The sequence below is a fragment of the Schistocerca piceifrons genome, chromosome 7, assembly GCF_021461385.2.
Source record: "Schistocerca piceifrons isolate TAMUIC-IGC-003096 chromosome 7, iqSchPice1.1, whole genome shotgun sequence".
Classification (NCBI taxonomy): Eukaryota; Metazoa; Arthropoda; class Insecta; order Orthoptera; family Acrididae; genus Schistocerca; species Schistocerca piceifrons.
Genome location: NC_060144.1, coordinates 13,596,458 through 13,612,893, shown reverse-complemented (window position 1 = coordinate 13,612,893; position 16,436 = coordinate 13,596,458). Strand labels below are relative to the sequence as shown.

Sequence of the window (16,436 nt, the reverse complement as noted above, 5' to 3'; positions counted from 1 at the left end):
TAAGATGAGAGAATAATGGTCAATGTGTGACTATAGCAGGACGGAGCTCCGTCACGCTCTTCCTTGATGAACAGTTTGGAGGTGGTTCCCCATTGGAATGGGGAGACTGCACCCTAACAGCCAAGACAGATCTTTGTGGAAAATAATCAAGTCCTATGCACCTCGACGGCGGAACAAGAATAATGAAGAATTACATTTTTTTAAATATTCCGAGCTATTACGCCCTGATCGAACTAAGTGCTTGGAGAGAACCAACGGTTCATCTCTGAGGAGGACATATTCCTGGGAAGGGCTACAGCTTCTATGTCTATCCGATTGCAGCAGAAGTTTATTCCCGTTTGCTTCCACACAGAGGGGTGACATCGTATGTTTTCAAAATGCTTGCGCAATTGCACGGGACAAACGGATCCATCAGCTGTTGCAGAACACACTTTGCAGTTAGGAGACTATTAGATTATATTTCACAGGGATTGGGTCGTGACAGCCACGAGCTGATAGTATGATGGTCTATACGCAGAGGTTACTGAAACAGTTAAACACTGCAAGAGTTTTAAGGGGAAGGAGGAGGCTGTGAATGTGAAGGGGATCTGGACTCCGGTGTGGTGCGATAGCAACAGCGGAAGAAAATAGTCAAATGCGACCAATTACGCTCGAGTTTCGAAAACAGGAGGTGACGCCTCACGGGAGTTAATTCTGACTGCAGTCAGAAGCGAGCACAGTGTTAAGAGGGATTCTTAGAAGCTACAAACCCCTTGAAGATGTACTTTGCAGATGGGACGAAACGTTGACGTTCTCGAAGAAATTAATCTGACCACGCCATAACAGCCGGCCGATTTCGGTTGAAAAATGCGGAATTTTTTGTGGGACATCGTGGAATATGGCGTAATCAGATTAATTTCTTCGAGAACGTCAACGTTTCGTCCCATCTCCAAAGGACATCTTCAAGAGGTTTTGTTAAGTTTGACATTCCCATTAGTGAAGGTTAGCATTTTAGAATGGCGAGGAATTGGGCAAAAGTGTCGAGAAATCCTTTTGGAGTTTCAGATGTCATACAGAAGATTGTAACGTATGATGATTCACGTACAGATAATCTGGGTACATAGTTTTTAGATCTAAGTAAATACTCCAATATACTGTTTTGATCTAGGTCTAGATGGACATCTCCGGCACACCATACAGTGGCTTGCGGAGAACGTATGAGGGGCGTTCAATAAGTAATGCAACCCATTTTTCCGTCAGCCGATTTCGGTTGAAAAAATGCGGAATATGTTGTTGGATTTCGTGGAATATTCGCGCTTCAGCTCCTGTACTTTCATGAAGTTCCGGTATGCGGTGTCACTATACGTAGCCTCGAAAATGACGTCTGCGACGGAGGTGCATTCCAAGCAGAGGGCTGTCACGAGTTTCTTCTGGTGCAAGACCAGAACATGGCAGATATTCATAGGCGCTTGCACAGTGTTTACGGAGACCTGGCAGTGAAAAAAAGGCACGGTGAGTCTTCGGGCGAGGCGTCTGTATCATCGTAACAAGGGCGCGCAAACCTGCCGGATCTCCCGCATGTCGGCCGACCGCACACGGCTGTGACTCTCGCAATGTTGGAACGTGCGGACACTCTCACTCGAGGTGATCGGCGGATCGCTCAAACAGCTCGCTGCACAACTGGACTTCTCTGTTGGTAGTGCTGAGACACTCCTCCAGCAGCTGGGGAACTCAAAGGTGTGCCCCCGCTGGGGTTCTCACCGCTTAGCATAAGACAACGAAGGACCCTCTGTGCGGAATTTCTTGCGCGTTACGAGGCTGATCGTGACAATTTGTTGAACATAGGCACAGGCTGTGAAAGTTTGGTTCGTAACTTCGAACTGGAAAGAAATCGGCAATCCAGGAAGTGGTGCCACATCACCTCTCCTCCGAAGGAAAAGGTCGAAGCTGTACGCTCAGCTGGTAAAGCCATGGCGACTGTCTCTGGTATTCTAGAGGGGTTATCCTGTTTGGTGTCCTCTCTCACTGTGCAGCGATCAACTCTGAAGTGTATTGTGCAACCCTCAGGAAACTGAAGAAACGACTTCAGCGTGTTCGTCGCCACGAAAACGCAAACGAACTTCTCCATGACAACAGGATGTCTCGCACATGTCTGCTCACCCGAGAGGCGCTTACAGAACTTCAACGGACTGTTCTTCCTCTTCCACCCTACAGGTCGGACCTCGCATCTTTCGACTTCCGTCTGTTTAGCTCAATGAAGGATGCACTCCGCATGAAACAGTGCGTGGACGACGGGGAGGTTATTGATGCAGCAAGACGTCGACCAGTCAAATGCTACCGAGCGGGCATGCAGGCCTACCCAGTAAGAGTGCGTAAGGCCGTCACACTGGACGGAGATTATGCTGAAAAATGTGTGTCTGTAGCCAAAAGTGGGGAATAGCACGGTGGAGTGGAATCCAGAATAAAACCAGCCTGCTTTCAGAAAACCGTGTTTCGCATCGCTTGTTGAACGCCCCCGCAGAGCACGCACCTGTCATGGCGGGTGAAGGAGTGTCCGTGGCTGGGCGTGCGAGGCGAGGGCAGGTCGCAGGCTGTGGACGCGGCTGTGGACGCGGCTGGCGCCAGCCGCTCCCTGTCGCGGTCGCGGTCGCCGTGCGGCGTGCACGGCGCGGACTTGGCCACCTGCTGCCCGCTGCAGCCAGACGACCTGCAACACGTCACAGCCGCTGCCGTCAGCCCGTCGCCTCGTCCTCTTACAGCTTACGCTCGCGAGTGCGAGGTCGCAAGTTCAGTAATGTTCATTTGGAAATGTTGTGTTAACAATTTGAAGGAAAAATATTAACTGCTAATAACTCACAACGAGCGTCAGGGGGACGACAGAAAATGAGGGTCCGGTAGGTGCACGAAGGGACCTCCTATGGGTATTACACTTCACATCGTCGACATCCGAAAAAAGTTCGAAACAAACCATTCACTTGCACCGTGAAAAATGGCGCGCCACAGTGACCACAAAGATTCTCGCACCATCAAGAGGGAGGGCGAACTCCTCGAGAGTTGGGAACTATGCGGGACTTCCAGCTAGATATCCACTCAAACAGTGCATATAGAATCATATTTGTGTAACGGGGTCATAAGAACTCACGGAATGTGATGGCGTGCAACCGAACTCTAAACAGTCTGTTGTGAAGCTTATCCTGAAACTGGCTGTCCTTCAAGACGTAGCTGCAAATAGTAGAATAATATGTTTTATAGACAAGGAAGAAAATATCCAGAGACACAATTATTCCAATTCTTCCAGGTGCTATGATTGCAATGTCACACACTTTTAATGAGAGATAATTTGCTGTAAAGGAGTGTGATCTTCATACGCAGATCACGAATCGAGCGAGAGCAAGTTTTTTGACCAGCTATTGTCCAAAAGGAGTGCTCATACCGTAGTACTTTTTCTCTTATGCCTATTTTTCCAGTCTTGCTTGCTGTGACGTAAATATTCCCAAATGACCTTGTAAAATCAAGCAAACGAGAAACGATCGTAGAGGGGGCAGAGCACCTCCAACTTCTCGCAGCACAATAAATAACTTTCCAGCAAAAAAAAAAATGTCCTCCCTTCAATATCCGTAATTTTTTCACATGCACTACACTGTCATATTGCTGCGGACTTATTCCAAATCTGATCATAATTGTTATTTCACTATGCTGCAGATGATCTTCCATATGCTCATTCTCTTTAGTAACCGCTCCTTGGGCAAGTGTCTTTACAACGTTTCATCGGAGACAGAATTTGTGGCTACCTGACTAACAAAGATGATGAACTACATAGCTCGACACCTATTTCAATATCACTTTCACACGTTAAGCAAGTACTGTCATATTTCCCATGTAAATTGTCCCGACAGTCAAGCATATAACACACCATACATTCTAGTGATTCACCTTGCTGAATTTCATCTGTCCCTTCTTTCTCACTCTGCGAAATTCCTTGGGTGCCTTCTGAAGAAATGTCAACTGCGGCAACTACTGTTTTAGATATAGTTCAATGTTTGCTTTGTTTATCATTGCCATTGCTCTGCTTTGTACCAACACCACCACCACTGTAGCACTGTTGCAAGTCGACTGAGCAGTGCAGCTACACTCCACAGCCTCATGCTCTGCTCAGTACTGGATACCTCCAGTCTTGCCCCTGTTACATTAGCAGCCAATATTATGGTAGACAATATGTGCAGCGTCGAATGCTGTAAACATCATTGGCCTTTTGCCACCTCACATTCAGGGGGTCCCCTGTGAGTGTAACCGAATGTTTACGACATTTCTTTCTTTAAATATTGTTTTAATATATTAGTTTAGTTTGAGAAGTGGTCAAACTGACTAAAATGATGTCTGTAGAACGTAAGAGCGATGTATTTTTGGTGGGGACTGCCTTCAGCCAACGGAAAAGCAGGCAGTAATAGAACACTGCGGGAGTGAAGTGGAGACTCGGGACTTTTGGACTGAAGAGCTCAAGGGAGCAATTCTGGGCACTTTTATGCGAGTTCTGGAAGGAGACGAACCTCCCTGTGGCAACAAGTGATATTCGATTGTGGAAGTGTGTGATTCTGGGCGGTGCACTACCGATATCATAAACTTCCGAAGGGACATTATGTTTCGAGAAGTCTGAATGTGCTCCAGAATAGGGCAAACTATTTCCAATTGTATTACGAAATTCAGGATAGAGTATGAGTTACTATTATTTGTACGCAGTGTGATAATTTGTAAATCTTCATGTTGAACTCTGAGGTTTTTTGAGCTGGTAAATATTTCGTGTATTGTGATTACGAAATGGATGTAGTTTTGGTATTTCTTTGATTAAGACGGGAATTTTGTTTTTCGTATTTCTGCGTACTTTATTAACTCGCAATTCTAACCAGTGCATAGACTATTTGACTCGAGGATCACAGTAGCTCATTCCACAACAACCATATTTTTGTCCTTGTGCTTTATTGGGAGTCATACCGTACATCAAGATGCAGGTAACCACAAGAAAAAGAGTAAATAGCCAACTAAAGCGTAGCATTCTACAAATCGGAGCGTTCGAATGTCAGAAGTTGAATGTGGTAGGAAAGCTAGAACATCTGAAAAGTGATGTAAAAAGACTCAGTCTATTTACAGTAGGTGCAACTGAAGTGGAAAGAAGATAAGGGTTAATATTTCGAAGAATGAAGGATAACAGCAGCAGCAGGAAATTGTGTAATCATGGGAGTCATTATGAACAGCAAAATGGGGCAGATAGTAAGTTACTGTGAGCAGTTCGAAGACGGGAATGTTCTCATCAGAACTGACAGCAAACAAACGCCAAAAACCGTAGTTTACGTATACATCACAATCATAGGTATACATCCACGAGCAGAAGATGTACACATAAAGATGATTATTAATAATCACGGGGATTTGAGTGCGGTAGTAGGAGAAGGAATATAAGAAAGTTACGGAAGAATATCGGCTTGGTTGTAGGGACCAGAGACGAGAAAGGCTAATTGAGTTCTGCAATAGATTTCATTTGGTAACAGCGAATATATTGTTCAGGTATCAGGAGAGAAGGATTTATACATGGAAAAGATCTGGAGATTAGGAAATTACAGCTGGATTACATCAAGGTTAGTCAAACTTCGAAATCAGTTACTGGACTGCAAGGCGCACCCAGAAAGACAGACTCTAATCACAATTCAGTAATGATGACGATTATACACAAGCTGAACTGAATCTTTCGGAAGAATCAAGATGGAAACAAGTGGTCTACTGAATGACTGAGAAATGATGAGATGCTTTTGAAATTCTCGAAGACTGTAGACATTGCGATAATCATTACCAGAGTAGGCAGTTCAGTTGAAGAGGAATGGAAATCTCTAAGAAAGGTAATCACAGAAAATGGATCGACAAATATAGTTACACGCAAGGTAACTGTGAACAAAACCTTGGGCAAATGCAGAAATACATCAACTGATCGACGAAATAAGGAAGCACTGAAACGTCCGGGCAGAAATGCGAATGCAACTATATTCAAAACTTGAGAATGAACTAAATAGTAAGTGCAGGTTGCCAAGGCGAAACGGTTGCAGGAAAAATGAAGGGATTGAAAGATAAATAGTCGTAGGAAGGACATATTCAGCAAATATAAAATCACTGGCCCAAGTGGTAATTAAGTGAATGCTGAAGCTGGTATGTAGAATATATGAGACTGGAGACATACGATTAGACTTTCGCAAAAATATCCGCACAAACCCGTGCTGTAGGGAATTTCACAGCGATGTATGGTAGTGAATCACGGACTGTGAGAAAACCGGTAGGGAATCGAAGCGTTAGAGATATGGCGGCACAGAATGACGTTGTGAATTACTTTGATCGATAGAATAAGGTTGGCAGAGGTTCTACGCAGTATCGACAAGGAAAATACTGACAAAAAGCTGGAAGAGGACAATACAACATCCGTCAAGGCATCACGGAATAACTTTCATGTTACGAGAGGGAGCCATAAAGTGTAGAAACTGCGGGGAAAGACATCGATTACAGTACATCCAGCATATAATTTAGGTGCAAATGGCTCTAACCATTATGGCACTTAACATCTGAGGTCATCAGTTCCCTAGACCTGGAACTACTTAAACCTAACTAACCTAAGGACATCCCACACATGCATGCCCGAGGCAGGATTCGTACCTGCGACCGTAGTGGTCGCGCGGTTCCTGACTGAAGCGCCCAGAACAGTTCGGCCACAACGGCCGGTTATAATTTAGGAGACACGGTGCAGCTGCTATGGTGAGATGAAGAGGTTGACAAGGCAGGAACGCGTGGTGGGCCACATCAAACCAGTCAGGTCAGTGATCACTCAAACTGTACGCTGATCTTATTAGAAATTTGAAGATGAAAAATTAGTTGGAATGAGTTGAACTCGTGGTATGAATACTAACGTATCTTTACCTTTTGGAGTTAGTACTTCCGCTTCCATGGTGTTTTACAAGCTTTTTACGTGAACGTACCGGAAACACTGAGGGAATTAACTGATGTTCACGCTTTAGTCTTGGTTCGTCATTGCATCAAATGTGTGTGTCTCGGGAATCAGTAAATAATTGCGATGTATTAACGTCCACTGTGAGTATTGCACGTTTCAGTTTATGTTACATAAAACTAATTTCACGTTGTTAAAGCGTAGGCTGTTTAGCCTGGTGCACCACATTCTGTGAGTAACCCCACGGAGCACAGATTCCCCAGGTGTGTGTACGCAGCAGAGTGCGCTGGGGTGTCCGGCATATATTTTTCAAGGCACTCTGCATGAAGAGCGACCCTTTGTTCGGAGCCATTGTTCGTGAGTGTCGAGGAAGCGAAGCAAAGTTCTGGCACTCGCTTTCCCTCTCACGCTGTCTGATACATCCGGCCAGAATTACACTTTGCGGGAAATACAGCCAACTCAAGACAGTTTCTTGTTGCTTCGCTAGAAAACTTGAGCAGGAGTCAGTTCCCCAGACACCATGTTAGGCGATATCTAGGTTCAGAAGTTAATGTTCAGCATTCAGTTGCAAAAATGTAGCAAATCAATTTACTCTTTACGCACAACTGGCAAACGAGACCCGAAATACTTAGGATCATGCCTGATAGAATTCTCGCTTGAACATCTCCGAACTAACAATACCAATACCACCAGAATTCGAGTCTCGGACGCGGGGGAGGAGGAAATTACTTCGTTAAACGACCTTTATCATGTCACATGTCTAGTAGTAGTAGTAGTAGTAATAATAATAATAAGCAAAATACACAAAGCAATCACTCATATAAATACATCGGCTACACCATTGCAATTTCATAACCACTTCTACAACCCTTTAGATCACATAACATCAACAGATACAAAGAAAGTAAATTGGAAAAAGAAAACACTACATGGCAAGCGCCCATATCATCTAACACAGCCACACATCGATCAAGACGCATCCAACACATGGCTATGAAAAGGCAATATATACAGTGAGATGGAAGGATTCATGATTGCAATACAGGATCAAACAATAAACACCAGATATTACAGCAAGCATATTATTAAAGATCCCAATACCACAACAGATAAATGCAGACTTTGCAAACAACAAATAGAAACAGTAGATCACATCAGAAGCGGGTGTACAATACTAGCAAATACAGAATACCCCAGAAGACATGACAATGTAGCAAAAATAATAAATCAACAGCTTGCCTTACATCATAAACTTATAAAACAACACGTTCCCACATACAAGTATGCACCACAAAATGTACTGGAGAATGATGAATACAAATTATACTGGAACAAAACCATTATAACAGATAAAACAACACCACATAACAAACCTGACACCATACTTACCAATAAAAAGAAGAAATTAACACAACTAATCGAAATATCCATACCCAACACAACAAATATACAGAAGAAAACAGGAGAAAAAATTGAAAAATACATCCAACTGGCTGAGGAAGTCAAGGACATGTGGCATCAGGATAAAGTTGACATTATACCAATTATACTATCAACTACAGGAGTCATACCACACAATATCCACCAGTACATCAACGCAATACAGCTACATCCAAACGTACATATACGACTACAGAAATCTGTAATTATTGATACATGTTCAATTACCCGAAAGTTCCTAAATGCAACGTAACATATACCGTACAGTTAAAAGGAAGTCACGCCTGATCAAGGTTCACGTCACTTTCAATTTTTTATCAGACATAACGTCTGAGAAAGGAAAGAAATAATGATATGTATAAAAGTTCCTAATCATTTCTTTACGTTGACTCTGATTACAGCACTTTAGTGTAACTTCCGTCGGCAGCTCGTGGTCTAGTGCTTACTTTACTGCCTGTACATCGCTGGTCGAGCCTTCAATTCCCTGCCGTGTGGGGTTATTTCTTGGCTCGCAAACAGGGTATTTACGTTCTCCTAACAAATTCATCTCATCTTCATCGACCCGCAAGTTATTGGAGTGGCGTCAGCTAGAAAGACTTGTACCAGACGGGCAAGTAACACCCAAGGGGTCTCCCGCTCACTAATGGCAAACCATAGTTTCGTTCAGCCTAAGTTCCAAGAATTCACAATTCTCAGAAACGCAGCATTTGAGAAGAACATTTAGCACACAGTTTATTTCGGAAGGAAAATAGGAGAAGACTCTCACAGCACTCCCAACACCATAATTTTACGGTTTAAAATCGGAGTACGCTTTCCATTGCCAGTGTTTCTCGTAACGGTGCAACTAGACCCACGTGTAAACAGACGTAAGGTGGTTCTCTATGCCTACAATCTGGAAAATGTTTCATTTTTTCTTAATGGAGAGATATTTCTCGTTCTTTCTTGCCTTATTTCCCGTGGTTTGGTGGTTCTACCTGTGCCTCACGAACCGTTTGAGATTTGTTGTTGGTCATGGGCAGTCCCTCAGACAAGAATGAGAAGTGCCTTGTGATACACGTAGCTTGTGACTTTCTAGAATTTCTCGCCATTTCTGTGGTATATGGTGTCCATACTAGTTTATTCTCACAAAGTTAGCTGAAAAAATTGGAAAATGGCGAAGATAACGAATTCTTTTAGCAAAACTTTTTTGGGGGAAGGGAGGTGATTCGCTCCCATGACACACACTCTTCCCGTCTTTGGACCCGCTCCTAGCCTCCAAACTGAAAACGGGAAATACCGTAACATCACAAAAAAAACCTACGCGCCGCTTCGTGTGTTTCTGCTCAACATCCACTTGTGAGGATCTCCAAGACTTAATTACGATTGTCAAGAAAACATGATCGCTCCATTAATTTTCGTAGCAATAATCCAAAAGCACTTAAAATGTTTTCATAAATTTCGTGAGAAAGAGCACAAAAGTTGCTGCTATTCTAACACCGTCAGAAGGTTGATTGGTTGGTTAGGGGTTAAGGGACTAAACAACGATGTCACTACTCTCTAGGTCGAGAGGTAGTTCGTCTGAAGTTGGTGACGTCTGCTAGAAATTTGAATCAATCATCAGAGTACGCAGGAGCAGTAAAATCGAGGCACTGAAAGCAATACTGATGTGAGAGCTGAGAAATAATTCAAGGGGATGTGAAAGGCACGTAGGGCAGGGAGCAGGGAGCAAGCGAGCGGTCTGGCTGGCCTGACCTGTGGCAACAGAAGGCCAGTCCCCGCGTCCGTCCAGCTGACAACACGGTTACGGGCAAAGGCAGTTGCAGTGTACAGAAAGATTTATAGCGGGTACATTCGTAATAGTAAAAGTGAGAAGGCTCGAAACGTAAAACACATCGGTTTGACAGACAAAAATTAAAGAATATCGACACAAATACTCATGGTAGCAGGGGGGGGGGGGGGGGGCGGGGGGAGGAAGAAAGAGGCAGGTGAATGCGCTGGAAACTCGAGAGCTTTGTATTAATAATATTATGATTAACATCTCCAGCGGATCAACAGCGATTTGGTTGCTGAAAAATCTATTCTATCGTCATGTAAATATTACCTCAACTTTGACATCTAGTGAACGAATGTTACATTCTCTACAATAAAATCACCAGCATGATAAGCGTCTGGAGGCTTTATCGGGTCTACCAGTAACGCCCGCCGCCCTCCATCAGTTCCAGTGTCATCCGGATTCTAGTTGGCCAAAGACGTCCTTTGTGAGGATGGACCTTCAACCGAGCAAGTACTAGACAATAAGCTGATGTCACCAGATAAGTGTCACTGAACGGGCGTTTGCTGTCTCAAGCAGCTGTACAAGTCGCTTCTCCTCTCTAGAACAGAAGGCGCGTAAAACAAGTAGAAGAGCACATATCACGGAACGGTGGATCACGCATCCACAAACAACACGATACTGCCGCAACAGGCGCTAACCAGCTGCACGAGGTAGCTGTTTGCGCTCCGAATCTCTATGACCAGCAGACTGCAACAGCACGGGGATTTTACGCGCAGCGTTTTGTCTGCATTCAGGTTTCCGTCGATGCCAGTGGTGAGCATAGGAGGGAATCGCGCCAACTGTTCACTTTGGGAGAAAAAAGGACCCCACCCACCTCCCCAGACACGAGAGAGAGAGAGAGAGAGAGAGAGAGAGAGAGAGAGAGAGAGGTGGCGGACTAGCTAGCAGGAGAGGAGGTCGTGACTATCAGAGACGAGTCGCGACCACTGGCTCGGTTACAGCCGAGTGTGGCTGCTGAAGGATTACGGCTGCGCGCCTAGTCGGGATGATGCGAGCCAGCAGGGGGCAGCGCGGGACGCACATCTCACGATTCACTCAGTTTACCCGTAATTGGTGGTATGTGTTTCCGTAGAACGCTCCTTGTGGACAAAAGCGAAACTGCCACCAGGTCCTCTAACTATTACAAATAAAAAACGATGTAAATCTTTTCAAACTCAGTTTTGGGAGCAAACTGGAGGTTAGTAAGGCAGCTATCTGTCCCGTGGCTACCGCAGAGCCCAACTGTCGCCCAATCAAGTCGTTGTGGCGTTCGACGATTTCGATACACACTAGCCTCACTGTTTCGAATTCAATTTCACCACTGCCGCCTCAACAACACTTTATCTTTGGGTATATATTCAACATTGAAAATCTATGCAACGAATAATTACCTATTTCTCACACTTAAAAGCGATAATGACAGTTTACTGTTGGTTAGTTGATTGAGGGGAGACGACCAAATAGCGAGGTCATCGGTCTCATCGGATTAGGAAAGGAAGTTGGTCGCGCCCTTTCTAAGGAACCATCCCGGCATTTGCCTGAAGCGATTTAGGGAAATCACGGAAAACCTAAATCAGGGTGGCTGGACACTGGTTTGAACCGTCATCCTCCCGAATACAGTTCATTGTGATGTGATGGTTATCTCAACGAGAACTATTCAGCGACCTTAATTTCAATGCGCTGTTTCAACCAGAATCAGTCTTTCCTTTAAGAGTCCGTAGGTTTTATTTGTAAGACGCTCCTTCGGTTTGTTACTTAAATATGCTAGCATTTCTAAAAGGTAAAGCGCGAGATCGTGTGAATTCTGATTAATCCATGTCCTAGTGTCAGGCGTAGACTATTTCACCTTCAAATAAACTGTCGCCCCTCCAGAGGATTTCAAATAATCAGTTTCCAGGTGCTGTAAACTCTGTATTTTAGGTAGCTAGGCTCCTGTGAATTCAGAGTAAGCAGAGGTTCCCAGTGCAGATGGCCGGCGAAATGAGTCATTCCTAGCTGGTCCTGCTGCTGCGGCAGCAGCAGTCAACCTCACTGCGTGAAAATAGCGCTTTTAATTCCGGCAAACAGCAGGTCTTCCGTGTAAACAGACGCTTCGCGGCAGACTGTTTAAACAGTGCGGCCTGCACCGGGCTGGACTGGAAGCAAACTCCAGGACGGGCCGTACGGGGGGCTCTGGAAGAGGCATCTGCGGCTGCGGGCCGGCGTGCGACAACAAACAGCGCGTCCGGCGCCGTAACGAGGCCGCGGCCGCCACCGGGCCCACGTCTCAGCAGACAGGACAGGAGGCTGGAGGCTGGAGTTTAACGTGCCGCCCCTGTAGAGGCCGCTAGAGACAAGGCTAAAGCTCGGTTTGGGAAAGGAAAGCCACCGTGTCTTTTGCAAACGAACCATCTCGACATATCCCTTAAGCGATTCAGTCAAACCACAGGAAACCGAACTCTGGATGGCTGTCCGTGGGACTTGAACTGCCGTACTCCGGGAGGCGAGTCCAGTGTCTTAGCGCTGCACTCCATCTCCACAAACGGCAGCCTGACGTATGGCTTCATAAGCCTTGCTTACCATACCAGCAACTCAACCGACCGGAGAAATAGCTGTATTATTTTGATACAAGCTACGCTGCCCAATGAGTGCGAAGGCAAGTTTTCTTTGAATCGTCGGTAGCCTAAATCAATATTTTAAAGAATTCGTTAATGCGTTGGATGAAGGGAAAACTTCACAAGTATTTGCAGACATCTTTTCGATTGTTATCCCTAGTGAGCAGACGGGCTAAATGTGAGTGCGTAGCTGGTATGAGTCAGCGTCAGGTGCTGCAAGATGCACACTATTTGCAGCGGTTGCACGTGCTCATCTTGGTCAACCGCCGTCGTCGTCGTCCACACTTCTAGAGAGGTAAAGCTGTCATCAGCTCTAACGTTGGTCTGAACAGTGCTTCAATACGTGAGCTTCTGTTTGGGATGGTACGTCTCTGCTTTCGCCCGACTTTCGAACTGGCTTACCCAGTCGGATATAGGTCGACTCCAAACCACACTACAGCTTCATATTTTTCTCACTAATAAACCATTGCTATAGATGAAAGAAGCTACGAGTCACAGAAAAAAGGTTTTTATCGAGTGAGGATCACAACCTCTTGGATTAGCACGCTCGCACATACCACCCGGACCTTCTACTGATAAAACGTTTCCACGCAGTGTGTACGACACGTACACGACAGTACACCTTGTAACGCGAGTTCTGTTTGCGTAGCGTTAACCTTCCATTCAGCTCTAGGTCTAAATTATACACTCCGTATAAATGTAACTTGCCGCCGACTATTGAATTTGACGACTCGGTTGAGGAGCTCCGTTTCGAAGTGAACGCCGCATCAACTCTTCTGTCGGCGTGGAGTTTGATTTTCCAAATTACGGGAACATCCAAACACTATCAGTAATTGATGCAGAGATTCATGGCTATAAATGTAAATCTATGACTGCTTTTAATACAACTGTCAACGGCCCATATATCTCCCCGACAATTAACTTCGGAACATCGTTCTCTTATATAGAGCGTCTAACGCTAGACTCAGAACTGATCCATGCGGGATATTTGATCGTGTTACCACATTTGCTACATTTGACAAAAGACTAAAAATGTATCCTCGGCAGTGATGTGATTCAGGTGTCCTAGCACGTAGCACTGCGACTGCTCGTACAATAAGCCATAATGTCAGAACACGAGGTAAGTTATTTCGGTGTCGAGAAACACTAGTTTCGTGTAATTTTATTCTATGTTCCGTCCAAAATATCTCACCGAGCAGACGCTGGTATTTCCGGGCGGTGCTGTGTTTTGTGGAAGCGGGGGTGAGGGGGTAGGCATATAACTCAGAAGTGGTACCAATGATGGCTGTATAAGGGTTCCTACGATACGACACACTACAAATTTTCTCTAGAAGTGCTGCAATTAAATGGGGGTGATAGTTTTGAAAAAAGATAACGTTGTTATTATCTTTACATCGTGTTTCTGCCGTAGCATTTCTCACGCTGTTGGGATGCAGTTTAAGGAAAGGCACTGACTGCAGAGTGTGGCGAGGTAAGTGAAGGAAAGAGGGGGGGGGGGGGTGAGTGGCACGTTTGCCTCTCTTTCTGGAAGCAGATATTGTCGCGAACAAGGGACTGCTAGTGCTGTAAATACCCGAAAGTTAGACAAACTCCTCCACATTCCACTCCGGATGCTGCGTGGACGGAAGATAACCTCAACTGCCTAAACTCTCACCTTTAGGTATATTAAGAGAACTGCTTCACTTGCTGCTAGGTAGGCCACTCTGTAATGCACTCTAACGAAACAAATAGCTATCTCTACTTGCGAAATATGAGTTTTGTTTGCTATTTAAGAAAAAAGAAATGGCTTCCCACCCCTGCAATCCTCCAAGTGCTGAGAGAACAGGAGACAGACATGTCAGGAACACTGCTCGCCGCGCAACACTACGCCCCCCCCCTCCCCCTGCCACCCACGCCTTCCGCCCTTGTCGCCGAGACAGGGACGCGAAATGAAGTACGGGTGCCGTGTGTGTGGCAAAAGCAGTTAGGCTTACACTGATGGGCACTGCACTAGCTAATGCTTGGACTAAGCCCGTGCCTTTTGGTGAGTTTTTCACCTGAAGAACCACGAAACAGCCAATTTGTGTCGTTACTGCTTTGATGAAAACATCACGACAGTTGAGGAATGCGATCAGGAAAACGTTCTAGACTGGATGGGATTTGAATCTGATGACGCTGACGGCCAGGTACCGACGGACGATGACGAAACAGCCTACAGCCGAGTTGCCGTAAGGAGATCCCTAACAGTTGCTGTGGGCTTGACGCAGCAGCTTCGCGCACCTAGTGTAGCCAGACGCGTTGCGCGATTTTGTGAAGGTCTCCTTGGCGTCCCAGCTCTATACAAGCCTTCTGTGTTCGCCTGCAGCCGTTTGCTCTTCGTAGTTGAAAGCTGCTAACATCGCTTCCAACTGTCAACTTACGCCGACTCCACTATAGCGACAATGTCGACGCTTGTGAAAGCACCATCCAGCGAGGGGGCTGCCCCTGCCTCGAGACGGCTATGAAGCGGTTACAACAACAACAAATATGCGATGCTCTTGGATTGTTGTCTACAAAACGTTTACGACATTTAGTGGTAAAAAAAAGAGCCTCACCTCTGAAGCAAAAACAAATTTACTTATTTTGCTACACTGTAGGTGTACTGTAACGGCCATTTTGAACTTTTGAAATCTGGCTGTTTAGGCAGTTCTCTGTGATTGTGTGTATAGATGTACAGTGGTGGGCGCACCTGAGCGTTTCTTTCATATTGATCTGAACCCTGGTACAACGTGTTTTCGAAAATGTTCTGTTACCTACGCTTCTGCGCTCATCGTCCGCACTCCCTCCTTTCCCACCCCACCATAGCCTAAGTGTTTTGGACACTCGGGCGTCTGTGGTACTCCACTCGAGAACAGTGTTCGAAATGTGGGACGACGGAGTCCCCACCAGACGCAGACGGTCGGGATGTTTCGCACACGTGAATCATCGGGATATCGCCCACCCACAGGCTGCGTCCACACCGGTCACATTGCGTAATGCTCTTGCATACGCCAGACACGGCGGAAGGAAGGAAGGAAGGAAGGAAGGAAGGCAGGCAGGCAGGCGGGCAGGCGACTGCGGCAGAGCAGGGCAGGGCAGGGCAGGGCAGGGCAGGGCAGAGCCGGCTGCCAGCGCAGCTCAGGCCAGGCCACAGACGGCAGCCGCGTCTATTTTCGACGGACGCTCGCCACGCCATGCATCACCGCTCGCGGCGACAGCACGCCTGAGCTGCTCTGCGGCGGCGGCCCGTACGCCAAAAGCGCCGCGAGCGGAAAAAACTTACGTCGGCAGATGTGCGCACCGCCACTGTGTGGCACACCGCGGAAGTCTGGCAACCCAGCTTTATTCAGTTACGAGGCATCAGCTATTCCGAGCATTTACCTCTGAAGACTTCTTTTACTCTTAGTTTTTGTCAAACCGACCACCAACTCCCAAACCTCGATTCTTTACAGAACTGAACTTCCACACATAAAACAGCTTCAAACTACTGATCACTTTGTAGATCAGGTACTGTGTTACATATTTAACGATAAGATGAAAAACCTTTATGGTTGAAGCTTCTGTACCCAAATTATGTCGGTTTTATTAGTTTCGCATTATGCATTCATATCTCTTCAACTGTGTGCCGTACAGTGCTACAATTCTGCGACGACAT

General features: G+C 45.8%; 1 protein-coding gene across 3 annotated transcripts in view; it reads right to left on the bottom strand.

Moving 5' to 3' along the window:
• Positions 1 to 16,436, bottom strand: part of LOC124804777 (GRAM domain-containing protein 2A-like) — a 322,882-nt gene that overhangs the window by 132,300 nt on the left and 174,146 nt on the right. For 2 of the 3 annotated variants that reach the window (XM_047265098.1, XM_047265099.1), the window contains exon 2: positions 2,510 to 2,686. The exons of the other annotated variant lie outside the window; for it this stretch is intronic. In XM_047265098.1, coding sequence (XP_047121054.1) covers positions 2,510 to 2,686 — 177 coding nt within the window. The remainder of the gene's footprint in view (positions 1 to 2,509; positions 2,687 to 16,436) is intronic. 3 annotated transcript variants of the gene reach the window in all.